The sequence below is a fragment of the Balaenoptera musculus genome, chromosome 5 (assembly GCF_009873245.2).
Source record: "Balaenoptera musculus isolate JJ_BM4_2016_0621 chromosome 5, mBalMus1.pri.v3, whole genome shotgun sequence".
NCBI lineage: Eukaryota > Metazoa > Chordata > Mammalia > Artiodactyla > Balaenopteridae > Balaenoptera > Balaenoptera musculus.
Genome location: NC_045789.1, coordinates 69,446,809 through 69,474,491, shown reverse-complemented (window position 1 = coordinate 69,474,491; position 27,683 = coordinate 69,446,809). Strand labels below are relative to the sequence as shown.

Sequence of the window (27,683 nt, the reverse complement as noted above, 5' to 3'; positions counted from 1 at the left end):
TCCCCAATATCTGTTTCATTTTCAGGCATACTTACCACTCACCTTCTGGATCACCTTGCTGGATGCCTTTTATCAAAGCCTGGTCTGCTTCTTTGTGCCTTACTATGTAAGTCCTTGTTCACTCAAAGGATTTGTTGTTAATCAATGGTACTTCTTTGTACTCTGTCACCAGTATCAGCATATAGAATGGGTATGTTAGGGTAGTTTGCTCATATAATCAAGTTGATTATTTACTGACTAAATTATAACACTCCTCCCAAATATGTTAGATAATGGGTTAAATTTGGAGAGAAGTGCTTAGCTAAGTCCTCTTGGGTCTCTTTTTTAGCCCTGTACTGCTTGATCGTTTTCATCAATGACTTTAAAGTTAAAAGCCTGGCTTATAATTAAATGAGTCAGAATCAGAGAGGCAAAGTCAGAATATGAAGGCTGTTATTAGTGAGTGCTGGGCTAATTCTACCAGGATGACATTCAGAGTATTAAATTTAAGCAGGCTCCCCAAAACTAAAAAAAAAAAAAAAAAAAAAATTGTTATTCAGGTAAAGAATGGAAGAAATATGACTAAGCAGAGAATGTGTAAATGAATTTAGGCCAACACCAAGCACAAAGTAGCATGATGTAGTTGCCCATTCACACACACCCCTCCCTGGAAGAAAACACTAATATGATCATGGATGGTTAACAAAAGTTCAGTAATAAAAAAGGAAAAGGTAATAGTCTCTAAGTTAACAATTTTCATTCTTTATTCAAATAAAATTACTTGAATTTACCCAGCTAGAATATTCTAGGTATAATGCATTTCAAGAGGTATATAGATAAGGCAATCTGAAGTGTATTTAGAAGAGAATGACTAGAATTGTAAAAGATCAGAAAATTGTGTCATTTGAGGAATCCTTTAAGGAGTTTGAGGACATATGCGTATGAGAGGGGTGGATATTTACTTAACTGAGGTATAAACTCAGGTTAGCCATAGTACCTGCTTCAAAGATTTTCAGCTCTGTTAAGTGGAACATATTTGATCTTTCTCTATACCTCAAAGAGTTGGAAGTATAAGTAAAAGGATCAAGGAAAATGAATTATGATTCAGAATAAAGAGGAATTCCAACCAAAAAGTTCAAAATTTAGATGGCCTGTCTGGGAGAGAGTCAGTCTCTTTTTCTAAAAATGTTCAAGTTTATCCTAAATGATCAGTTATCAGGAACACTGAAGAAAGGGACTCAGTCCTCACTTGGGTCGTGGAATAGAGTGATGAAACCGATGATACTGTGCCACTGAGGGTGCACAACTCTCCAAGATCACCAACTTTTATTCTCTCTTTGTAGACCTACCAGGGCTCAGACATTGACATCTTTACATTTGGAAACCCCCTGAACACGGCTGCTCTGTTCATCATTCTCCTCCATCTGGTAATTGAAAGCAAGAGTTTGGTGAGTAGTTTTCCTGCCTCTGAAGTAGCCTGAAACTGTCATTGGGGGAATTGTCTTCATGCCTAGAAGACAAGTGGTCATAAGAAGAGTAATGACTCCAAGGAAGAAGGGTGATCCACGACCACTCTTGTGGATCGTTGAGTGCCGTTATGCTGAGGTTGATGTGCAGCCAGGGCGAATGGAGAACACCTGCCTGGGCCCCTTGGTGGTATCCACGGTGTGGATGGTTAGTGGAGGTGAGTCAGGCTGGAGAAACAATTATGCTTCTACGGACAGCATCCTTCGAGACCAAGCTGTTGCCTTTCAACTAAAAGGAAAACAGGTGTAATGCCATAATCCTGGTATACTGACTTTCGTAAGTGATGATTTGATGCTTTTCTCATAATACAAAAAAAAAAAAAAATTTATCCTTTCCTCCCTCCAGAATTTTTACCATTCATTTCATTTACAACTAGGTCTTTTTGAACTTAGTTGCCAGCTTAATGATAAAGTTAAGTCTTTTCATCAAAATGATTGCAGGGTATCTCTGCAGCAAAGCTAATATGAAGGATTCAGATAAAGAGAGCTTTACTTTAAACCTTTTTCTGCAAGTGAAGAACATCCCACCCATGTCTGACAAGTAAACTGCCTTAGCATTGACCATATCTTCTGATAGGAGCATTCCTAGTCAACTTTCAGATCCCTGTACTTTACCCAGCTCAAATGTTATTTTAGGTTTCAGCAAAAGTGCTGCTTCTCCCCAGAGCCCTTCCCTCACCATCCATTTTTTCACGCCATCCTCTTGTTTTTATTCATAGTCCTAATAATAACTTATAATTCTTCATTTAATTATGTGATTATACTATTCGTGTTTTTCTTCTACACTAGACTATAATCTCTTTGAGGACAGGGTCCATGTTTATTTTGTTCATCACTGTATACCAGTATCTAGGACAAGACTGGCACACAGTTTGTGCTCAAAAAATATTTGAATGAATACATGAGTGATTAAATGACTAACCAGTGTTTGGGGTATATGTAACATGTTGGTGGTGATGCACTGCAAACAGGAAATAGCTGAATGAGGTTATAGTTTTAAATGTTATACGAAGTTATATATTGAGATTATTTATAATTTCTTAAGTAGGGCTGAATATTTTTGACATCACCTGCTTTGCTTATAACCTGCTATAACCAGAACTTACAAGCCTAAAGTGTTGTAAATGGTTAATGTCTGCAAATACTAGATGGGAAGAGTAAAGAGAATTCTAGAACTAAAATATTTGGGGTTGTTTGAATATCTGTTGAATTTCATTTTTAAACAATTATGTAGGTACTTTTGCTACTGCCTAAGGAAGTGTCTTAAGTTCTGACGTTGATTAGTGTTCCAAAGGCTCTAACACGTCAAGTGTCAGTTTGGGTTCAGTGGTTATGAGCAACGGCAATCTATTTTGACTAACCTGAGCAAATGGAAAAGTTATTCAAAATATCGGTAAAACAAACAAACAAACAGAAAAACATCCTGAGGATCCAGAGTGGCTCCAGAGATCCAGGGAACAGAAACTAATGGACAGGCTTAGCAGGCTGGTACTCTGGTCTGAATTGGCCCCAGTCATTTTCTCTCTGCTCTTGCCTCGTTCATTGTGCTCCAGGTTCCGTCCCTGGTCATAGAATTCTGTTTCCTTAGCTCCAGCCATAGGCTTTGGCGAGAGGAGGAATATTTTACCAAGACTGTGCGTAATGCTGGGTGTCTTCACTAAGAGAAGGGGAGTGAAAGCTAGGTGCCGAGAACAGTGACTAGTCTGTAAAGGATGCATCAGTAAAGAATTGTTTCTCACACCAGGGGAGGCTAAAGCTCATGGCCTCTGAAGGTCTGTTGTCAGTAAGAGGCAGTCATTCTGAGAATGTGAATTGGTTTCCTTCACACTTTTGCTCACCATCCCTTTGCCACCTCTCCCACCTCCCTGTCAGTTTTTACCCAGCGTCCCTTGACTTTAACTGCATCCATTTATTTAAACGAGTCAACTCCATCAAGTCACATCTCACTTGCCAAAAGCGCTTCTTAAAGGAAAAAAAATTCAGGGCTCAGTGGGAAGGAAGAACATTTGAGAAAAAAAAAAAAATTGGGCCAACATTTCTGAGCATTTTGTGTATCTTTATAAAATATGAGCAGTCTTTGTGACTCTTGTGAAGCTATCTACCCTGGAGAAATACTTTGCAAGGTTAAGAGGAAAACGGAGAATATTGGGTCTTGTTTGAGAATTATAGCCCTAGAAAGTAAAAATGATTAATGAATGCAGTCTTCCCCCAAAAGAGTAATATATACCACCATGGTATACACAATGATTTTAGGTGGGACTGTACACTGCACTAAATAACACTGACTACTGCATAACATGAAGGTGATTCTCTCATACTTAAGATTATGTCAGAGAAGAATTCTGTTTGGGGCTGTTACTTTTTATCACAATAACTCTTGCTAATTTCCCTTTGTAACAAAGACAGATCAGACCCCAGACTCATCACTGTTATGACAGGTAATGCTGATATTACATGTAAGGTAGTGATCTGCTTTTCTTTCTAAATAAATTTACTTAATTAGCCAGTTTACAGAAAAATATTTTTAAAAAAATGCAAGCTCTATGTAGATATGAAGGTGGATAGGTTATAGTGTGATACACAGAGATTTATTTCTTGCTCATGTAAAGTTACTAAGGTTCCAGACAGCTCTAGAGAAATTATCCTCTGAGGAGTGGCTCAGTGACCCAAGCTGTGTCTCGTAGCTGTACCACCTGGAATTATCCCCAAGAAGAACTTCTTGGTCAAACGTGGAAGGGAAGGAGACAGTATGGAAAATTGCACACCAGCTCTTCCATGCTTCTAACCAGAAAGTTTTGCACATCCCTTCCATTCACGTTTCATCGGTCAAAGCAAGACATGTGGCCATGCTTAATTTCAAGGGGGTGGGGAAATGCAATCCTCCCAAATGCTTATTAGAGGAAGAGAATGAGAATATTGGTGAGCAACAGTAATGTCTACCACCTACTTAAATGGATAGTTTGAGGTTCACTGGATTAAGCTATTATCTTAAAGAAGAAATAGACCAGTAAGTGACTATATGGAAAAATAAGGAGAAAATCCTAACACCTCATGGTGCATGGACAGTACAAAGTAAACTAGGCACCAGAGTTACTTTTTGGTGTTTGACATAGTTTTATAGAACTTAAACACTGATATGAGCTGTTCACAAAAGGTGCTCTTGCCTTGTCGCTTCAATATTTTGTGTTTTGTTCGCTAAGGGTTGTTACACCATTCACCCACTGCTTGGAATGTGCTGTCTCTTCAACAGAGCAGATTTGCCAGGCTGCAAATTATCAGAGCGTGTTCATCTCCCCTGCTTTTATTATCTTGCAGACTTGGATCCACATGCTGGTCATCGTTGGGAGCATCTTGTTTTATTTTTTCTTTGCCTTGGTTTTTGGAGCCATGTGTGTAACTTGCAACCCACCATCCAACCCCTATTGGATTATGCAGGAGCACATGCTGGATCCAGTGTTCTACTTAGTTTGTGTTCTCACAACCTGTGTTGCTCTTCTGCCCAGGTACGGTGTTTATTTTATCATCAAGAGAGTAAGTGAAGTCATAGGCTTAGAATTCGTCAAGCGACTGCTAAGAATAGACAGTAGACCATCCTGTTTAGTAGTGGAAAAGTCAGTCTGTGTACTAGTTAAAATATTGGTTTTAACTCTATTGCCAGGGAACAGAAGTGGCTTAAGCAAATGAAAAAATTTTTCTCTCTCTCAAGGAAAATTCTAGTCTGGTTGATAGTCCACAGGGATAGGGCAGCTTTGCTTCACAAAGGTATTTGAGGACCTAGATCCTTTCCTTTCCTCTTTTTCTTCTGCCATCTCCCAAGGGCGTTGCCCTCATCTGCGTGACTAAAGATGACTCACCACCAGCACATCCAGGTCCTGGGTCCCTGCATCCCTGCATCTCCGCCTGCAGGAGGGAGAAAGAGAAGATGGAAGGCATGCAGCTTTCCATCTTTCTTCTTTTTTATTCTTTTTTTGTATTGTCATGACCCAGATGTGGTACACATCATTGCTTATATCCCATTAACTAGAACCTGGGTATGTAGACTCTGAGTGGCTAAAATCTGGGGGCTTCTAAAAAGAAGAATGGGTACTGAGGGACACGTATCTCTGCTGCGATCTATAAACACTGAAAACTTATCTCCCTTCTCTGACTTCAGTTACTTTCCCATTTTAGTTTAATTTGATTTCTCATATCGTATGGGATGGAAATGGCTAAGAAGTATGCGTGGGTTTCTAATCTATAGATTTCTTGAACTCTTCAGAGCTCTTCCCCTTTATAGTTTTATAAAATCTATCTGTTTAGCTGAAAACACTATAGGAAATAGCTGTTCTACCTTTTTAAACATGATATGAGCGTCAAATGGTGATTCAATATTATTCTCTAACAGGGTTGACAAATTGGCTCACAGGCCAAATCTGACCCACTGCCTGCTTTTGTAAAGTTTTATTGGGACATAGACATACTCACTAATTTAAGTATTGTCTATGACTGCTTTTGCACTACAACAGCAGAATTGAACAGTTCCAACAGAGACCATTTGGCTCATAAAGCCTGAGATATTACTGTCTGGTCCATTGGACAAAAGTTTGCCAACCCCAGTCTGTAACACAATCATAAGGCACAATGGGCACAAACCCTTCGTTGCTGAAAGACATCCGTTCTAGAAATGCATAAGAAAAACCCACCTGAGTCATTCTGTGGTGGTTACAGTTGTATACTTAATATCACTGGTAAACTGAGATGATTCTGTAGTGTTCACTGTTATTACCAGCTTTCAGATTAAAAACTGACAAGATGAACTTTTAGAATTTATGAAGAAACAATTACATTTAAGTTATAGCCTGAAATTTTTCTTCAAGAGCATTAATGGTACAATTTTATCTAATATTGTCGTGGTGAGCTGAAAAAACTGACCCCCTCAAATATATCCGTGTCCTAATCCCTGGAACCTGGTGAATGTTTTATTTAGCGAAAAAAGGAATTTGCAGATGTGATTAAGGATCTTGAGATGGGGAGATTATCTGGCTGGGCCCTAAATGCCCTCACAAGTGTCTTTATCAGAGAGAAGCAGGGCGAGATTTGACACTGACAGAAAAGGAGAAAGCACTTTGACCATGGTAGCAGAGATCTCTTGGTCACAAGCCAAGGAATACCTGCAGCCACCAGAAGCCAGAAGGGGCAAGGAATGAGTTCTCCCCTAGAGCCTCCAGAGGGAGCATGGCCTTTCCAACACCTTGATTTTGTTTCAGTGAAACTGATTTCAGAATTCTTGGCCTTCAGGACTGTGAGAGAATAAGGTTTTGTTATTCTAAGCCAGCACATTTATGGTAATTTGTTACAGCAGCTATAGGAAACTAATACAGACTTTGGTATCAGAAAGGTGGGTGCCGCTGTAACAAATACCTAAGAATGTGAAATAGACTTTGAAATTAGATAATGGGCAGAGCCTGGAAGAATTTTGAGGCACATAATAGAAACATACTAGACTCCCTTAAACAGACTGTCAATAGAAGTATGGGCGTTACAGTGCCTGCTGGTGAAAATTCAGAAGCAAGGAGGAAGCATGGGCAGAGAGAGCCGTATCATCTTGGAAAACACGTAAATGGTCATAAATAGAATGTTGCTAGAAATATGAACATTAAAGGCACTGCTGGTGAGGTCTCAGAAGGAAAGGAGAAGCATGTTATTGGAAATTGGAGGAAAGGGGATCTTTGCAATATAGTGGCAAAAAACTTAGCTGAATTGTGTTCTACTGTTACGTGGAAAGCAGAATTTGTAAGTGATGAACTTGGATGTTTAGCTGAGGAGTTTTCTAAGCAAATTTTTGAAGGTTTGGTCTGGTTTCTTCTTGCCGCTTATAGAAAAATGTGAGAGAAAAGAGACTGAGGGAAGTACTATTAAGCCCAAAGGAACTAGATTTAGATTAGAAATTCTCAGCCTATCCAGATTTCAAATTTGCTAAAATTAGGAGATTGGCTGTTGGGCGTATGCTCTGGAGAGAAGGCCAGAGTGTGGCTGACAGCCTTTGCTAGTGCTGAAGAGATCAGGTGTGTGACTCATAGATCCTCTCAACCATCTCAGCAGTCACCAAGGAAGGAGATGAGATATACAGGAAAGATCTGTGGAGGACCCTCTTATCTAATGGTGTAAATACCCATGACATACATTGGAGACTCACAAGGTTTTTGTGAATGCTATAGCAGCATAAATACTATCAGCTTGGACTGAAAGGGACAAGTTTGTGGTAATTTGCTGCAATAGCCATAGGAAACTAATAGCTAGCATTTAAAAAAATACTCACTTACTGTGTGCCAATGCTTGGCCTGCTTTATATGTATTATCTCATTTAACTTAACATTAAGGCTGTAGCACTATTGGTATCTCTACTTTTACAGGTTTTATTTTTTATTTATTTGACAATCAGGAACTATTTTCTCAGTGCTTTACAAATATTAATTTAATATTGTTATTATTTCCATTTTATAATTCACTTATTCTCCCCCTTTACCTCAAGAAGGGTCATCAGACCCTTCTACTTTTTTTAATTGGTGAGTATTTTTTGTGTCCCATAATGCATTTGAGGTGAATGTAATCTTATGATGCTTTTTGTAACCTAGGTTTATATACAGAGTTCTTCAGGGATCCCTGTTCCCATCTCCAATTCTGAGGGCAAAACACTTTGACAGACTGCCTGCAGAGGAGAGGACTGAAGCTCTCAAGAAGTGGAAAGAGGCTGGAAAGATGGATCAGTTGACATCTAAGTATTCTGACCACTCAGCTGTTAAGTCAGAGAGAATACCCATTTCTGACCCTTCTGCTGTCTTTGCAGTGATGTCGGCAACTTCTTGTGCTGTTGAGCAAGGAAATTTATCTGTATGTGAAACTGCTTTAGACTCAGACTACTCTGAAAATAAGGCCTCAGGGATGGCTGGACCCTCAAAGGATTAAAAAAGCAGAATATCCTCCTTGGAGTTGCAAGTAGTCCTTCAAGTTTGGAAGAGGGCCTTTGAAGATGCTCCTCTACCAAACCAGCATGACTTGGATTTTTCCTTAAGGGACAAGAACATTTTACTGGGCTTGGAAAAGCCAATGTGATGACCTTTACTATATGTTTGTAGACATTTGTAAAGGAGGTTAGAGTTTGACCTGAACAGAGTTTAGAGAAGTGAAATATTTAATTCAGAATCAAATGCTTTTAGGAAACTTTTTGGATTTTGTAAAAGCATTTTAATTGTTCTAGAAATGCAGATATTTTCAAGGGAATTCATTTGAGACATATATTTATTTTACTGTCTGCTCATTTCAGTGTTCTCCTGAGGTGGAAGGCTTCACTGGTAACGGGCAGCAGGGATGCCAGGGTTCCACGGAGATGTGTTCTTCTCTCTGCTTCCTGTCAACAGAAGACTTTTTATGAGGTATACCTCTGTGCAGATGTTTTCAATTGGGAAACAGAGGCCATAGGTAAGGAATACAAAATCAGCTGAGTCTAGGGGCCCTTTGTCAATTTCCCATATTCTAAAACTGACAGTAGCCTAATCAAAATGAGACAATCAATTTCAGAACAGTCTTCAGGAGATCATTTGAGGGTTTATAGTCTTTACAATACCCTACAACTTTTCTGCTGTTGCAACCTCTAAAAATGAGATATTATGAAACTGACACGAATACAGGTGGTTCTCAGGAGGATTCCATGAGGTTCTTAGATTTGTTTTTTAATACATTTTAGGACAAGAATGTCTATATAAAGTTAATTGCTGTTGCAAATCATGTATGCTGGTTTTAGTTGGAACAAAGAAACTAGTTTCTACCAAAACTGCCAGGTATTATTTTAAGATTATATATTCTTGTTGAGTTCTTTTAAAAGTCTATATCTGTCCATCTGAAAATTGTCGGCCACCCAGAATTTCCTTCATGAAATTTCCATGCTAATGTTCCATGTCTATATGAAGCTCTTCTTAATGACTATTCAAGTATTATGCTCAGGGCTTAATCTTCTACCTGCTACCTACTGTCCTGGTCTGACATTTTTTGTAGCCTTCTGATGTTATTGCAAATGGTCTTTTATATAGACTGGTTTCTAGAATATTCAAAATCCCATATGGCTAATGGAGGTAGCTTTCTTCTTTCTTATGATTTTTTTTAAAATAAACTGTTTAATAAATAACATATACAAAAAGCTGTCATTGCTCCTATAGATACTCACCAAATCCAACAGTAATTGGTACCAGAGCTTAGAAGGAAAATCCCAAAGCACACCTTTTACCAGAATATTGTTTTGACCTTTTCTTACACAGAAAAGTCAGTGATCCTCATAGCAGCTGGCATTCATTCCTTGAGATCATCATCTTCCGATAAATAAAAATTTAGAGATATATTCACTTGCAAATAAAAGATTAGAATCTAAGGATAAAAAGAGTGAGTCCAAAAGACTAAGAGAAAAGGTCAGTCTCCAGGATGTAAAGTATCTGTACACATGAGTTAGAGGAAAGTCTTGAGTCTTCATGTTATGGGTCTACAATCTCTTATCCACAATTCCACAATCTCAAGAACTCTGAAAACTGAAAAAGTTTTCATAAATTAGGCACAAATTCAATGTCTTAAACAGATGTAAGGCTATTTATTTATTTAACGTAATTATTCATATATTTTGCTACGAAAATATTAGTAGATTTTATTACTGGGTGCTAAACGTTGTAATATTATGCTTTTTAAATTTTTTAAAATTCTGGATTCTGAAACACTTCTGGCCCTCAGGCAAAAGAGATTTGGGATCTGTATGAAGCCTTTAAAGGGTCTTATCTACAATAACTCTTTTACACAAAGTTACCCAAGCTGATGTGGTCTGTTGCATTTCGGTATTCAGTGTATTTCACCAAATTTGGGGGAGCCCAAATCTGCTCCTAGTAGCCAAAAAAAAAAAAAAAAAATTAAAGGTATACATGTGTGATACAATTTTACCCAAAAAGATTTATAAAAGAATTGGATCAGATTCCCAAAATGTGCTCTAGACATGAAAGATCCTTGCCTTCTTATCAGGGCTGAAGTTTTCCTTGGACCTTCAATGGGTTATTGGAGACTGCTAGCAACCTCTCATTTCAGACTAATCAAAGAGCCATCTTCCATCTAAAATAAAAGAGCATGTTCCTGGGGGAGTGAGATATAAGACAAGAAAATTTTGATTCGTGGGAAACTGGGTGCCAACTATAATAGTGGGAGGCACCGTTTTCTGGTGCTTGCTCCATGTTTTATATCCATAAAAAGAAAAGATTATACCATTTTATTTGTATTAAGGGTTACTTAAAATAAGTACAATATGTATATTTCACTGAACATAAGTTGAGCATATGTTGTTACATTATGTACCTATAAGTATAACAAAACTGACATATGTTCTTAAACTTTCATACAGTTGTGACCACAATTCAGTTGCCGGATTTTACATTCTCAATAGGTTTATAAAAACTACAGAACAAGAGATGAATAATGTGGAAAGTGTCAAGACAACTTTTCAAATGTCACCTACGCACACATATAGAAAAGAGTACAAAAAAGACACGTATAAAATTGCAGGTAGTCTCTGGGGAATGCTGAGGCAGCCCAGGTTGCTGGTGGAGGGAATCCTACTTGTTCAAAAGGCATTTATTTGGATGTTGCAAAATGGAAGCCTGACTAATTTAAGTAGGTGCATGTGAAGATTTGTGTTTTGAAGCTTTTTTGTGGGGAAAAAATACTGTAACCACTAATTACTTCAAAATTGATGTGTGTAAAGTGGCCTAGTGCTTAAAAGCATCTTTAAATTTTTGTTTTAATTATCAATGGGAAGAAATGGCAACACCAGAAATTAAACATCTTTCAAGGAAAATTACAAAATGTTTTTCTCCGTGCAAAGTTTTACTGTGCTTTCAGATACATTTCTGTGACTTTATTGGTATGGACGAACACAAGAAAACTGGAAAATACTTAATTAGGGGTGGGGTGCAATTTAATTTTCTTTTAAAAAAATTGCATCTCTCTACTCTAAAGCAAATCCTCGTATAGCAAAGTTTAATCTCAACTTCATTGTCACATAGGCAGAATGAAATATTTCCCACAGGTATTTTCCTAGTTGTCGAAATCTCAATTGGCTAAGTGATACACAGTGAACAAACCCCAGCTCTAGGAAGGTTCTACGGAGACTTTTCTATAAAATTACTATCTTTATTTAAATTCAGAATGGGCAGTCCAAGCATGTCAAGTGCTAATATTGATGTCAAAAGAGCTTTGTGCTCAATGTGATTTGTTATTTCAGCTACCTAAATGGATGCTCTGTCTTTCATAAGTTCTCAGAATTATGCAGACTTTAGAAGAGTAATAGTAAATAACTTAAGCATGTAAATTATCTTGGCTTTTAATAAATCAAAAGCAAGTCTCCGATGTTAATACTGTAATTTGCCATTATGCTCTTGTGCTTGAGAAACAAAAGCTGGCAAAGATTAGTCAGCCTGGATCTCAATGTCCTTTTTGTGATTGGACAAAAGGGAACTTTCTCTAACCTGTTACCCTAGTCCCCTCACTCTTCTCTTTCCAGGGTTGATCATTTCATGTTACAGTCAAGGTTAGGCCTTCCTGGCAAAAGAACAAACTCTGTTTTGCTTTGGTTTTTAAAAGATTTTCATTCAACTTGATGTAAGAGAAAAATAGAATTGAAAAAAAAAAAAAAGCTGCATAAAATTAGACCAAGACAAACATGAACGTTGGCAGTGCACTGCGGAGCATTACCGTCCGTGAAAGTGCTTTCACACAGCTCTCTGCAGGAAGTCCTCCACTGTCGAGAAGGCTATTTGCTCTGAGTGTCGCTGGTAGAAGTCTCTGATCGTCTTTGGAATTAGTTTAGGAAAAAGGTGTGGATGTATATTTGTCTTTCAATCCATTTGACAAAGTATGTCACGTTGCTATAAACTCCAGGTCCCAGGACTTTGGAAAAGCAGACAGAGCCCCATGAAGTTAAGCCAAATAATGTCCACTGTCCTCCAGGCCGCTCACAAACCAGAGGCCCACCACTGTCACCCTGTAATGAAGAGTAGTGGATGTTAGTCACTGGTATGTCAGAGACCTCACGGCGTCCAGGCTATCCTGAGGGTAAAATAAAGCCAAACCCAGTTTTTAACCAATATCCTGAAAAATTTCAGCAAAGCTCTCATTGTCAACCTGAGAGCTTTCCACTACATAAACAGAACTTTGAAAAGAACATTTTAAATCTTGATCTTTAAAAGAATAGAAATGACTTGGGAAAGGACTATATTCTTTTCTTCCATGAAGTCAGAGGACTTTTTGTCATTTCCTGCACTTAATGAAAATATATCAAACTTATTTTTAATTTAGCATATCAGAACTGAGTCTCTCATAATTGATTTCATTCTTTAAGTTTGATCCATTTTATAAATGTAGAACATACCCAAAATGGAACATTCAAGGATAGTTTTCCCACCAAAAAAAAGTGCTAGAAAAATACTCTAAAATAATTCATTACTTTCAAGATTCTTGCTATGTGAATGAATGCATTAAGTAAGACCGCTTAATGTATTTAATAGAAAAAAATTAGCATGCTTAAACAGAAAATACCACATAAGAATTAATTACAGTAAAACATTATTTATTTATAACCTACATTTTATTTCACATGCATAGTGATTTTCATTCTTGATATTTAAGTTTAGGTGTTGCAGGCAAGTTTTACTCAGTTTTTTTGTCCACGTGTAATTAACAGAAAAACACTATGGCTTTTAAAATGCTAATGTTTGCTACATCTGAAAAGATGAGAATGAGAGATGTATTCTGCATGGCCTCCAAAGAGAAGGATTGATACCCAAAAAATAAGTAAGTATGCGGACTCATGGCAGAAATTTACAAATACTCCTTGCCCTGCAAGAATTTCAAACTTGTAAGTACATCTATGGTCCTCCCACTTTGTAATGTCGGGGAATAGTAGAAATCATGTTTATTGATGCTCTTCTAAACACTTTCCCTGTATTAGTTCATTTAATCCTCATGAAATCCCTACAGGTTAATAATAATAATTATTATTATTTACATGTTATTACTTATATAATTATTTAAATATATAATAAGTATAACTGTTATATCTATTTTGGAGATGATAAAACTGAAGCACAGTTTTATAACTTGTTCATTAGCAGAGCTAGGAGTTAAACCCAGGCAGCCTGGCACATGACTCCAACTTTATAACTACTAGGTTATCTTGTTTCTTAGAAATGCTACTGAATACAACTGCTATTAAAACAAAATTGACTTTATGATTGTGCTGTATGCTTTTGTAGAAGTGGTGATCTGTTTTTTTTAATTGAAATTTAGTTGACTTAGAATATTGCGTTAGTTTCAGGTGTACAGCAAAGTGATTCAGTTACATATTTTCAGATTATTTTCCATTATAGGTTAATACAAGATATTGAATACAGTTCCTTGCACTATACAGTAAATCCTTGTTGCTTATCTACTTTATGTATAGTAGTTTGTTAGTGCCATACTCCTAATTTATCCCTTCCCCCCTCCCTCTCCCCTTTGGTAACTATAAGTTTGTTTTCTATGTCTGTGAGTCTTTCTATTTTATATGGAGATCCATTTGTATTATTTTTTAGATTTCACATGTAAGTGATATCATATAATATTTGTCTTTCTTGGACTTCACTAAGTATACTATTCTCTAGGTCCATCCATGTTGCTGCAAATGGAATTATTTCATTCTTTTTTATGGCTGAGTAATAGTCCATTGTACCACATCCTCTTAAGCCAGTCAGGTGTTGGTGGGCACTTGGGTTGTTTCCATGTCTTAGTTATTGTAAATAGTGCTGCTATGAACAATGGGGTGCATATATCTTTTCGAATTAGAGTTTTCATCTTTTCCAGATATATGCCCAGGAGAGGGATTGCTGGATCATATGGTAACTCTATTTTTAGTTTCTTAAGGAACCTCTGTACTGTTTTCCATACTGGCTACACCAATTTAAATTCCCACCAACAGTGTAGAAGGGTTCCCTTTTCTCCACACCCTCTCCAGCATTTATTATTTGCAGACTTTTTGATGATAGCCAGTCTGACCAGTGTGAGGTGATACATCATATGGTTTTGATTTGTATTTCCCTAATAATTAGCGGTGTTAAGCATCTTCTCATGTGCCTTTTGGACATCTGTATGTTGTTTTTGGAGAAATATCTATTTAGGTTTTCTGCCCATTGGGTTGTTTGTTTTTTCAATATTGAATTGTATGAGCTGTTTGTATATTTTGGATATTAACCCCTTGTCAGTCACATCATTTGCAAATATTTCCTCCCATTCTGTAGGTTGTCTTTTTGTTGTGTTGATGGTTTCCTTTGATGTGCAAAAGCTGTAAGTTTGATTAGGTCCCATTTGTTTATTTTTGCTTTTATTTCTTTTGCCTTGGGAGACTGATCTAAGAAAATCTTGCTATGATTTATGGCAGAGAATGTTTTGCCTATGTAATCTTCTACGAGTTTTATGGTATGTCTTACATTTAGTTCTTTAAACCACTTTGAATTTATTTTTCTATAAGGTATGATTTACATGTAGCTGTCCAGCTTTCCCAACACCACTTTTTGAAGAGATTGTCTTTTCTGCATTGTATTCTTGACTCCTTTGTCATAGATTAATTGATCATAAGTGTTTGGGTTTATTTCTGGCCGCTCTATCCTGTTCCATTGATCCATATGTCTGTCTTTGTGCCAATACCAAGCTATTTTGATTACTGTAACTTTGTAGTATAGTCTGAAGTCTGGAAGGGTTATGCCTCCAAGCTTTGTTCTTTTTCCTCAGGATTGCTTTGGCAATTCTGGGGTCTTTTGTGGTTCCACATAAATTTTAGGTTTACTTGTTCTAGTTATGTGAAAAAAATGTCATGGGTATTTTGACAGGGATTGCATTAAATCTGTAGATTGCTTTGGGTAGTATGGCCAGTTTAATAATACTCCTTCTTCCAATCCAAGAGCATGGGATATCTTTCCATTTCCTTGAATCATCTTCAGTTTACTTTACAATGTTTTATAGTTTTTAGTATAAAGGTCTTTTACCTCATTGGTTAAGTTTATTCCTAGGTATTTTTTATGTGATTTTAAAAAGGATTTTTAAATTTTCTTTCTGATATTTCATAGTTAGTGTAAAGAAATGCAACAGATTTCTGTATATTAATCTTGTATTCTGCTACCTTGCTGAATTCATTTATTAGTTCTAATAGTTTTTGTGTGGAGACTTTAGGATTCTCTATATAGAGTATCATATCATCTGTAAATAGTGACAGTCTTATCTCTTTCCCTCCAACTTGGATACTTTTTCTTTTTCCTGTCTGATTGCTGTGGCTAGGACTTCCAATACTATTTTGAATAGAAGTGGTGAGAGTGGGCACCCTTGTCTTGTTCCTGAGTTTAGCAGGAAGGTTTTCAGCTTTTCACCATTGAGTATTATGTTGGCTGTAGGTTTGTCACAAATGGCTTTTATTATGTTGAGATATGTTCCCTCTATACCCACTTTGGTGAGAATGTTTATCATGAATGGATGTTGAATTTTTTCAAATGTTTTCTCTGCATCTATTGAGATGATCATGTGCTTTGTCTTTCCTTTTGATAATCTGGCACATTACACTGATACATTTTTCATCTATATTCATCAAATATATTGACCTGTAATTTTCTTTTCTTGTAGTGTCTTTGTCTGATTTTGGTATCAGGGTGATGGTGGCTTCATGGAGTGACTCTGGGAGTTTTACCTCCTTTTCAGTTTTTTGGCATAGTTTGAGAAGGATAGGTATAAGCTTTTCTTTGTATGTTTGGTAGAATTCCCCAGTGAAGCCATCAGGTCCTGGACTTTTGTTTGCAGGGAGTTTTGTTTTCTTTTCTTTTACAAATTCTATTTCACTTACAGTGCTCAATCTGTTTAAATTATCTGTTTCTTCTTGATTCCGTTTTGGTGGGCTGTATGTGTCTCGAAACTTGTCCATTTCTTTTAGATTGTTCAATTTATTGGCATATAACTTTTCATAGTATTTTCTTATTTTTTTTGTATTTCTGTGGTATTAGTTGTTATTTCTCCTCTTTCATTTCTTATTTTGTTTATTTGGATCCTCTGTTTTCTTCTTGGTGGGCCTGGTTAGAAGTTTGTTGATTTTTGTTTATCTTTTCAAAAAACCTGGTCTTGATTTTATTGATCTTTTCTATTGTTTTTTTAATCTCTATTATTTTATTTATTTCCTCTGTAATTTTTATTATTTCCTTCCTTCTGCTGACTGAGTTTTTTTTGTTCTTATTTTTCTAATTCATTTAGCTAGTAGGTTAGGTTGTTTGAGATTTTTCTTATCTCTTGAGGAAGGCCTTTTTGCTATGAACTTCCCTATTAGAACTGCTTTTGCTGCATCCCATAGATTTTGTAAGGTTTTGTTCTCATTTTCCGATTTCTTATTTGATTTCATCATTGATCCACTGGTGTTTTTAGTGGCATGTTGTTTAGTCTCCACGTGTTCACTCTTTTCCTGTTTTTCTTTCTGTGGTAGTTTCACACCATTGTGGTCAGGAAAAATGCTTGAAATGATTTCCAAATTTGTTGAGGCTTGTTTTGTGACCTAGTATGTGGTCTATCCTAGAGAATGTTCCATGTGTGCTTGAAAGCAAGTACAACTGGTCTGTTGTGTCATTTAGGACCTCTGTTGCCTTACTGATTTTATGTCTGGATGATCTGTCCATTGATGTCACTGGGGTGTTAAAATCTCCTACTATTATTGTATTCCAGTCAATTTCTCCCTTTATGTCTATTAGTATTTCTTTTACATATTTAGGTGCTCCTATATTGGGTGCATATATGTTAATCAGTATAATAGCCTCTTTTAGTATTGATCCCTTTATCATATGATACACTTCTTTGTCTTTCTTTATGGCCCTTGTTTTAAAGTCTATTTTGTCTAATATGAGTATTTCTACCCCTGCTTTCTTATTGTTTCCATTTTCATGAAATATTTTTTCCATCCCCTCACTTTGGGGCTGTTTGTCTTTCACCCTAAAGTGAGACATTTTTAGGCAGCATATTGTAGGTTCATGTTTTTTATTCAATCTGTCACTCTGTCTTTTGATTGGATCATTTACTCCATTGACATTTAAGGTAATAATTGACATGGGAGGAGACAAGATGGCAGAGTAGAAGAAATTGAGCTCACCTCCTCTCACAAAAACACCAAAATCACAACCACTGAACAACCATCGACAGAAAAGACTGGAACCTAGCAAGATATTCTACATCCAAAGACAAAGAAGAAGCCACAACAAGATGGTAGGAGGAGCGCATTTGCAATAAAATCAAATCCCATATGCACTGGGTGGGTGACCCAAAAATTGGAAAATAATTATATCACAGAGGTTCTCCCACAGGAGTGAGAGTTCTGAGCCCCATGTCAGGCTCTCCAGCCTGGGGATCTGGCATCAGGAGGAGGAGAGCCCAGAGCATTTGGCTTTGAAGGCCAGCGGTGCATGAGAAGGCCTTCAAAGTGCAGGAGCTCCACAGGACTGGGGGAAAAGAGACTCCACTCTTGGAGGGCACACACAAGGTTTCATGTGCACTGGGATCCAGGGCAAAGAAGTGACTCCATAAGAGCCTGGGCCAGACCTACCTGTGTATCTTGGATGGTCTCCTGGGGAGGTGGGGGTCGGCTGTGGCTCACTGGGGGCAAGGACACTGGTGGCAGAGGTCCCAGGGAGTACTCGTTGGCATGAGCTCTCCTGGAGGTCAACATTTTGGCACTGAAACCTGCCCCCCTCAACAGCCTGCAAGGTCCAGTGTTGGGATGCCTCAGGCCAAACAACCAACACAGCCCCACTTACAGGCTGCCTAAAGTCATCCTGAATGCACAGCTGCCTCTAAACACACCTCTTGAAACAGCCCTGCCCACCAGAGGGACAAGAACCAGCTCCATCCACCAGTGCGCAGGCACCAGGCCCTCCCACCAGGAAGCCTGCACAAGCCCCTGGACCAACCTCACCCACCAGTGGGCAGACACCAGAAGCAAGAGGAACTACAAACCTTTAGCCTGAGAAATGGTGGCCACAAACACAGAAAGACAAGATGAGATGGCAGAGAAATATGTTCCAGATGAAGGAACAAGATAATAAAACCCCAAAAGAACAAGTAAGTGAAGTGGAGATAGACAGACAATCTATCTGCCTGAAAAAGTATTCAGAGAAATGATAGTAAAGGTGATCCAAGATCTTGGAAAAATAATGGAGGCACAGCCTGAGAAGATACAAGAAATGATTAACGAAGAGCTAGGAGATTTAAAGAACAAACAGATGAACAATACAAAAATTGAAATGAAAAATACACTAGAAGGAATCAATAGCAGAATAAATGAGGCAGAAGAACAAATAAGTGAGCTGGAAGACAGATTGGTGGAAATCATTGCTGCAGAGCAGAATAAAGAAAATGAAATGAGGACAGTCTAAGAGACCTCTGAGACAACATTAAATGCACCAACTTTTGCATCATAGGGGTCCCAGAAGAGAGAGAGAAAGGGCCTGAGAAAATATTTGAAGAGATAATAGCCAAAAACTTCCCTAACATGGGAAGGGAAACATGGACTACAGTCCAGGAAGCACAGAGAGGCCCACACAGGATAAACCCAAGGAGGAATATGCCAAGACACATATCAAATTTTCAAAAACTAAAGACAAAGAGAAAATATTAAAAGCAACAAGGGAAAAGCAACAAGTAACATACAAGGAAATCTTCATACAGTTATCAGCTGCTTTTTCAGCAGAAACTGCAGGCCAGAAGGGATTGGCATGATATATTTCAAGTGATGACAGGGAAAAACCGACAACCAAGAATACTCTACCCAGCAAGGCTCTTGTTCAGATTCGATGGTGTAATCAAAACCTTTACAGACAAGCAAAAGCTAAGAGAATTCAGCACCACCAAACCAGCTTTACAACAAAATGCCAACAAACTGCTAAAGGAACTTCCCTAGGCAGAAAAGAAAAGGCCACAATTAGAAACAAGAAAATTATGAATGGGAAAGCTCACCAGTAAAGGCAAACATACAGTAAAGGTAGGAAATCGTCTCCCTGCAGGTATGATATCAAAACCAGTAATCATGAGAAGAGGAGAATACAAATGTAGGATATTGGAAATGCATATGAAATTAAGAAACCAGCAACTTAAATCAATCTTTTATACATATAGACTGCTATATCAAAATCTCATGGTTGATTCAAAAGGATACATTCAGCACAATGTTCATTGCAGCAATGTTTACAATAGTCAAGACATGGAAGCAACCTACATGTCCATCAACAGATGAATGCATAAAGTAGATGTGGTATATCTATACAATATAATATTACTCAGCCATTAAAAAGAATGAAATAATGCCATTGGCAGCAACATGGATGGACCCTGAGATTATCATACTAAATGAAGTAAGTCAGAGAAAGACAAATATCATATGACATCACTTATATGCGGAATCATAGAAAAATGATACAAATGAACTTATTTACAAAACAGAAATAGACTCACAAACTAAGACAAGAAACTTTTGGTTACTAAAGGGGAAATGTTGGGGGGAGGGATAAATTGGAAGTTTGGGATTGACATACGCACACTACTATATTTAAAATAGATAACTAATGAGAACCTACTGTATAGCACAAGGAACTCTACTCAATATTCTGTAATGACCTAAATGGGAAAAGAATTTGAAAAAGATTAGATATATGTATGACTGAATCACTTTGCCCTACACCTGAAACTAACAACATTGTAAATCAGCTATACTCCAATATAAAATAAAAAATTTTTTAAAAACCTTATGGTAACCACAAACCAAAAATCTACAATAAACACACCTGCAAAAAAGAAAAAGCAATCCAAACACAACTCTAAAGATAGTCATCAAATCACAAGAGAACAAAAGAGGAAGGGAAGAAAAATGACCTACAAAAACAAATCCTAACAATTAACAAAATGGCAGTAAGAACATACATATCAATACTTATCTTAAATGTAAATGGATTAAATGCTCCAACCAAAAGACACAGACTGGCTGAATGTATACAAAAATAAGACCTGAATATATGATGTTGACAAGAGACCCACTTCAGATATAGGGATAGATACAGAATGAAAGTGAGGGGATGGAAAAAGCTATTCCATGCAAATGGAAATCAAAAGAAAGCTGGAGTAGCAATACTCGTATCAGACAAAATAGACTTTAAAGACTGTTACAAGAGACAGAAAAGGACAGTACAGAATGATCAAGGGATCAATCCAAGAAGATATAACAATTATATATGCACCCAACATAGGAGCACCTCAATACATAAGGCAACTGCTAACAGCTGTAAAAGGAGAAATCAACAGTAACACAATAATAGGGACTTTAACACCCCACTTACATCAATGGACAGATCATCCAGACAGAAAATCCATAAGGAAACACAGGCCTTAAATGACACATTAGACCAGGTGGACTTAATTGGTATTTAGAGCGCATTCCATCCTAAAGCAGCTAAATACACTTTCTTCTCAAGTGCACATGGAACATTCTCCAGGATAGATCACGTGCTGGGCCACAAAGCAAACCTAGGTAAATTTAAGAAAATTGAAATTATATCAAGCATCTTTTTTGACCACAACACTATGAGATTAGATATCAACTACAAGAAAAAAAACTGTAAAAAACACAAACACGTGGAGGCTAAACAATATGTTACTAAACAAACAACCAATGGACCACCAAAGGAATCAAAGAGGAAATCAAAAAATACCTAGAGACAAATGAAAATGAAAACACAATGATCCAAAACCTTTGGGATGCAGCATAAGCAGTTCTAAGAGGGAAGTTTATAGCAATACAATCTTACCTCAGGAAACAAGAAAAATTTCAAATAAGCAACCTAACCTTACACCTAAAGCAACTAGAGAAAGAGAAAACAAACACAACCCAAAGTTAGTAAAAGGAAAGAAATCATAAAGATTAGAACAGAAATAAATGAAATAGAGATGAAGAAAACAACAGAAAAGATCAATGAAACTAAAAGCTGGTTATTCGGAAAGATAAAATTGATAAATATTTAGATAGACTCATCAAGAAAAAAAAGGTAAGGGGCTTAAATCAAAATTAGAAATGGAAAAGAAGTTACAACAGACACCACAGAAATACAATGCATCCTAAGAGACTACTACAAGCAACTATATGCCAATAAAATCGACAGCCTAGAAGAAATGGACAAATTCTTAGAAAGGTACAATCCTCCAAGACTGAACCAGGAAGAAATAGAAAACATGAATAGACCAGTCACAAGTACTGATATTGAAACTGTGATGAAAAAACTCCCAACAAACAAAAGCCCAGGACCAGATGGCTTCACAGGCAATTTCTATCCAACGTTTAGAGAAGAGTTAACACCTATCCTTCTGAAACTATTCCAAAAAACTGCAGAAGAAAGAACACTCCCAAATTCATTCTATGAGGCCACCATCACCCTGACACCAAAACCAGACAAAGATACCACAAAAATAAATAAAAGGAAATTACAGGCCAATATCACTGAACATAGACCCAAAAATACTCAACCAGAATACTAGCAGACCAAATCCAACAATACATTAAGAGGATCATACACTATGATCAAGTGGGAATTATCCCAGGAATGCAAGGATTTCTCAATATCCACAAATCAATCCGTGTGATACACCACAATAACAAATTGAAGAATAAAAACCATATGATCATCTCAATATGTGCAGAAAAATCTTTTGACAAAATTCAACACCCATTTATGATTAAAAAAAAGCTCTCCAGAAAGTGGGCAGAGAGGGACCATAACGCAACATAATAAAGGCCATATATGACAAGCCCACAGCTAACATCATACTCATCAATGAGATGCTGAAAGTATGTCGTCTAAGATCAGGAACAAGACAAGGATGTCTACACTTGCCATGTTTACTCAACATAGTTTTGGAAATCCTAGCAATGGCAATCAGAGAAGAAAAAGAAATAAAAGGAATCCATATTGGAAAAGAAAAAGGAATACCATCACTGTTTGCAGATGCTATAATAACTATACATAGAAACTTCCAAAGATGCTACCAGAAAACCACTAGAGCTCATCAATGAATTCGGTAAAGTTTCAGGATACAAAATTAATACACAGAAATCTGTTGAACTTCTATACACTATCAACAAAAGATCAGAAAGAGAAATTATGGAAAAATCCCATTTCTCTTTGCATCAAAAAGAATAAAATACCTAGGAATAAACTTACCTAAGGAGACCAACTCTATTCAGAAAATTATAAGACAATGATGAAAGAAATCGAAGATGACACAAACAGATGGAAAGATACACCATGTTCTTGGCTTGGAAGAATCAATGCTGTCAAAATGACTAGACTACCCAAGGCAATTTATAGATTCCATGCAATCCCTATCATATTACCAATGGCATTTTTCACAGAATTAGAACAAAATATCTTAAAATTTGTATGGAAACATAAAAGGCCCCGTATAGCCAAAGCAATCTTGAGAAAGAAAAACAGAGCTGGAGGAATTAGGCTCCCTCACTTCAGAATATACTATAAAGCGACAGTAATTAAAACAGTATGGTACTGGCATGACAACAGACTTATAGATCAATGGAACAGTATAGAAAGCCCAGAGATAAACCCACGCACACATGGTCACTTTATCTTTGACAAAGGAAGCGAGAGTATACAATGGAGAAAAGACGGCCTCTTCAATAAGTGGTGCTGGGAAGACTGGACAGCTACATGTAAAAGAATGAAATTAGAATATTCTCTAACACCACACACAAAAACAAACTCAAAATGGATTAAAGATCTAAATGTAAGACCAGATACTATAAAACTCTTAGAGGAAAACATAGGCAGAACACTCTCTGACATAAATTGCAGCAACATGTTTTTGGATCTACCTCCTAGAGTAATGAATATAAAAACAAAAATAAACAAATGAGATCTAATTAAACTTAAAAGCTTTTGCACAGCAAAGGAAACCATCAACAAAACAAAAAGACAACCTATAAAAATGGGTAAAAATATTTGCAAATGATGCGACCAACAAGGATTATTCTCCAAAATATCCAAACAGCTCATGTGGCTCAATATCAAAAAAACAAACACCCCAATCAAAAAATGGGCAAAAGATCTAAATAGACATTTCTCCAAAGAATACATACAGATGGCCAAAAAGCACATGAAAAGATGCTCATTATTACTAATTATTAGAGAAATACCAATCAAAACTACAATGAGGTATCACTACACACTGGCCAGAATGGCCATCATCAGAAAGTCTATAAACAATAAATGCTGGAGAGGGTGTGGAGGAAAGGGAACCCTCTTACACTGTTGGTGGGAAGATAAATTGGTACAACCACTGTGGAGAACAGTATGGAGGTTCCTTGAAAAACTGAAAATAGAGCTACCATATGATCCAGCAATCCAATTTCTGGGCAAATGTCCAGAGAAAACCATAATTTGAAAAGATACATGCACCCCAATGTTCATTGCTGCACTATTTACAATAGCCAAGACATGGAAGCAACCTAAATGCCCATCAACAGAGGAATGGATAAAGATGTGCTACATATATATAGTGGAATATTACTCAGCCATTAAAAAGAATGAAATAATGTCATTTGCAGCAACATGGATGGACCAGGAGATTATCATACTAAGTGAAGCAAGTCAGAGAAAGACAAATATCATATTATATCACCTATATTTGGAATCTAAAAAGATGATACAAATGAACTTATTTACAAAACAGAAATAGACCCATAGACTTAGAAAACAAACTTATGGTTACCAAAGAGGAAAGGACGGGGGCGGGGGGGGGGGGGGGGATAAATTAGGAGGTTGGGATTAACATATACACACTACTATATATAAAACAGATCATCAACAAGGACCTACTGTATAGCACAGGGAACTTGACTCAATATTCTGTAATAACCTATATGGGAAAAGAATCTGAAAAAGAATGGATATATGAATATGTATAACTGAACCACTTTGCTGTATACCTGAAACTAACACAACATGGTAAATCAACTACACACCAATATAAAATAAAAATTAAAACAAATAATTATTGATAGGTATGTACTTATTGCCATTTTAAACCTTGTTTTCCAGTTGTTTTTGTAGTTCTTCCTTGTTCATTTCTTCTTTTTATTTTTCCTATTGTGGTTTGATTATTTTCTTTTGTAGTATGCTTGAGTTCCTTTCTTTCTGGTTTTTGTGAACCTACTGTGTGTTTTGATTTGTGATTACTATGGATTTCAAGTATGTTGACCCATTATTATCTTTAAACTGCTAGTCATACAAGTTCAAACACATTCTAAAAGATCTACATTTTTATACTCCACTCTCCCATATTTTGTGATTTTTGATGTTCTGTTTTACATCTTCATACTTATTCTTTTGCTGTTAATTGTAGTTATAATTGCTTTTACAAAAAAAGATTTTTTTTTTTGCTTTTTAATCTATGTACTGGCCTATTTAAGTGCTCTTCAATCCTTTTACATATTTGCTTCTCCTATTGTGATTTTTCCTTTCCAATAGATTCTTGCTTCTTTTCTAGAGAAAGAAGAAGACCCTTCTTCTTCAATATTTAGAGAAGACCCTTCCATATTTCTTTTAGGGTAGGTTTAGTGTTGCTCTATTCTTTTAGTATTTTCTTGTCTGAGAAATTCTTTATCTCTCATTCTATTCTAAATGATAATCTTGCTGGGTAGAGTATCCTAGGTTGAAGGTTTTTCCCTTTCAGGACTTTGAATATATCATGCCACTTCCTAGAAGTGGTGAACATTGCATTCATAACTTACCAATGCCATAAACCTAACTAATAAGCATAGATTTTGCAAGAGGCTAAGCTGTTCTGTCTGAAAGCCTAATTGATTTTTAAGCAAAATTTACTGGAAACAATTTTATTAGACATATTCCACAATTTTTTCATCTCCTCTTATATAAAAGAAATACTAAGATACTGACTTATTTAGGTTGAGCTACTTATTATGCCAGAGAGTGATTAAAATGGGATATTTACAGGTCAGCATCTCTACACTTCAGATCAGAAACTTAGCCACATAATTATCTAGCATCTAATTTTTGCAAGATTCTGTGCTACAGTCTACACAAGTAAAGAGCTACTTTTGTCCCCAAGGGGCCAAAAGTCCACTTGGGTAATGAGAAAAACTTTACATGAAAGCAAAATCTAAGGGCTATAAATAAATGAGTCTTCAAAGGAGTAAGTGATTACTTCCAGCCGGAGGGGAACACAGGGTCCCCATAAGAGTGGGTTTTGAGCTAGGCTTAATGAGGCAGGTGGACATTTGTTAGTTGGAAAACAAGAGGTGAAGAAGCATCAATTCAAAACAAAAGGGGGATACAGCTAAAGGTACAATTTGTCTGGTTTTTGGTCCTCTTTTCTTCTTCATAATATTAGGCTTTAGGCCAAAGTTTATGTTTGGTTTCAATACTGAGTTCCATGATTTCTAGACCTTAACAAAGGACCCATGGCTTCCAATGTGACCTGTTGATGCAATTAAGGAAGGTAATGAGAGGTTCTGGTGCATAATCTTGCTCCAGACTTGGTAAAAAGTAGCTTTTGTTTCTACCTGGAGTTGTGTTAGAGAGCATCTGGTATGCATTTAAGATATCAACAGTGCAGAATTCCCACCACTAAAGAAGTTGGCAGGACCTGTTTCCTATTAGACATTACGATATGAACATGCCTATGCCTGTGGCTGTGTTGGACCTTCATTTCTCTTTCAAAGAATCACCTTCTATCCCCTCCCTTTAGCAGTTACCAAGAGATGAAGAGGAACTAGTTTTTGGTAGACCTCCAGATCATGCTGGCAACAGGGAGAAATGTATTCACATTTAGGATAGTATAGTGACCAAGCACTTGAATTCTGAAGCCAGGCTGCCTACATTCATATCTTCATTCTACCACCTTAATGCTGGGTGATATGGGGTAAATTACTTAACCTCTCTGGTCCCTTGTTTTCTTGATCTGTAAAATAGGAAAAACACAGATACTGCCACAAGATATGACTGTGAGAATTAACTGAGTTATTAGAAAGTATTTAGAAGAGATCCTGGAACACAGTAAGCACTAACTGGTAGATGTTAACATTCACATTGTTGATATTCATTGAGGGCATATGCCAGACGTCATATACAGATATGTTAAAATATTGGGACATTAACCCAGTTAATCCTAAGAATACGCTGCAAATCAGACAGAATCAGCCCCATCTTACTTGGGAGAAAATATTCTAGAGAGGTTAAATAACTTCTTCAGGCCACATTGTTCTCACTGCCAGAGATGGGAGCCAACCCAGACCTTTCAGGTTGCAAATCATGTGTCCTAGCCCTGACACCACGCTGCCTCCTAGTCACTTTTTTTTTGGCTTTGGTCTATCAAACCTAGGCCTCTTGCATGGAAGGCAGGGGTTCCTCTATCACTGCCCACCTCAGCTGGATGACTTGGGGCCAGAGGACAGAAGGGAAGGTGACTCAGTGACACTTCAAGGGAGCCTGCCCCCCTCTTTCCCATGACAACTGTCTACATCACCACCAGGCCATTTCTATTCTGAAATGGACAATCAAAAATGTCATTTTATTATGTTGGGTCAGGGGCAATAGCATTGTTGCATCTCTTCTTCCATTCTAAAACTTGGGGGCAATTTGATCTACTCCAAAGCAGTGAAATAACAAAGGTGCTTCATAGCACTGTAGTGCAATAACTGCCTTCCCCACTCTGTTACAAGCTTCTTTAAGTGCTCTCCCTTTTTCATCCTCCCTTGGGAGCCAGTCCAGTATAAGATGCAATGAGTGTTTATTAAGTAAAAATGCTTCCCTGCGGGGGGGTGGGAGTGGTGGTGGGATGAATTGGGAGATTGGGATTGACATGTATACACTGATGTGTATAAAATGGATGACTAATAAGAACCTGCTGTATAAAAAAATAAATAAAATAAAATTCAAAAATTCCAAAAAAAAAAATGCTTCCCTGCATTGCTAAGTTAGCATACTCTATGAACTGTTGTGACCAGAAATCCTGAGTCTAAAGGTCGTGTTCAGTGATATTTGAAGACAT

General features: G+C 37.0%; 2 protein-coding genes across 7 annotated transcripts in view; one reads left to right on the top strand and one right to left on the bottom strand.

Moving 5' to 3' along the window:
• ATP10D (ATPase phospholipid transporting 10D (putative)) overlaps nt 1-10,429 on the top strand; it is a 132,767-nt gene extending 122,338 nt beyond the window's left edge. For all 3 annotated transcript variants that reach the window (XM_036853176.1, XM_036853175.1, XM_036853177.1), the window contains 4 exons: nt 26-106; nt 1,323-1,427; nt 4,821-5,008; nt 8,120-10,429. In XM_036853176.1, the coding sequence (XP_036709071.1) occupies nt 26-106; nt 1,323-1,427; nt 4,821-5,008; nt 8,120-8,450 (705 nt within the window). In that variant the 3' untranslated portion in view covers nt 8,451-10,429. The remainder of the gene's footprint in view (nt 1-25; nt 107-1,322; nt 1,428-4,820; nt 5,009-8,119) is intronic.
• A 1,907-nt stretch (nt 10,430-12,336) lies between these two features.
• CORIN (corin, serine peptidase) overlaps nt 12,337-27,683 on the bottom strand; it is a 254,697-nt gene continuing 239,350 nt past the window's right edge. For all 4 annotated transcript variants that reach the window (XM_036853182.1, XM_036853179.1, XM_036853181.1 and 1 more), the window contains one exon: nt 12,337-12,549. In XM_036853182.1, the coding sequence (XP_036709077.1) occupies nt 12,367-12,549 (183 nt within the window). In that variant the 3' untranslated portion in view covers nt 12,337-12,366. The remainder of the gene's footprint in view (nt 12,550-27,683) is intronic.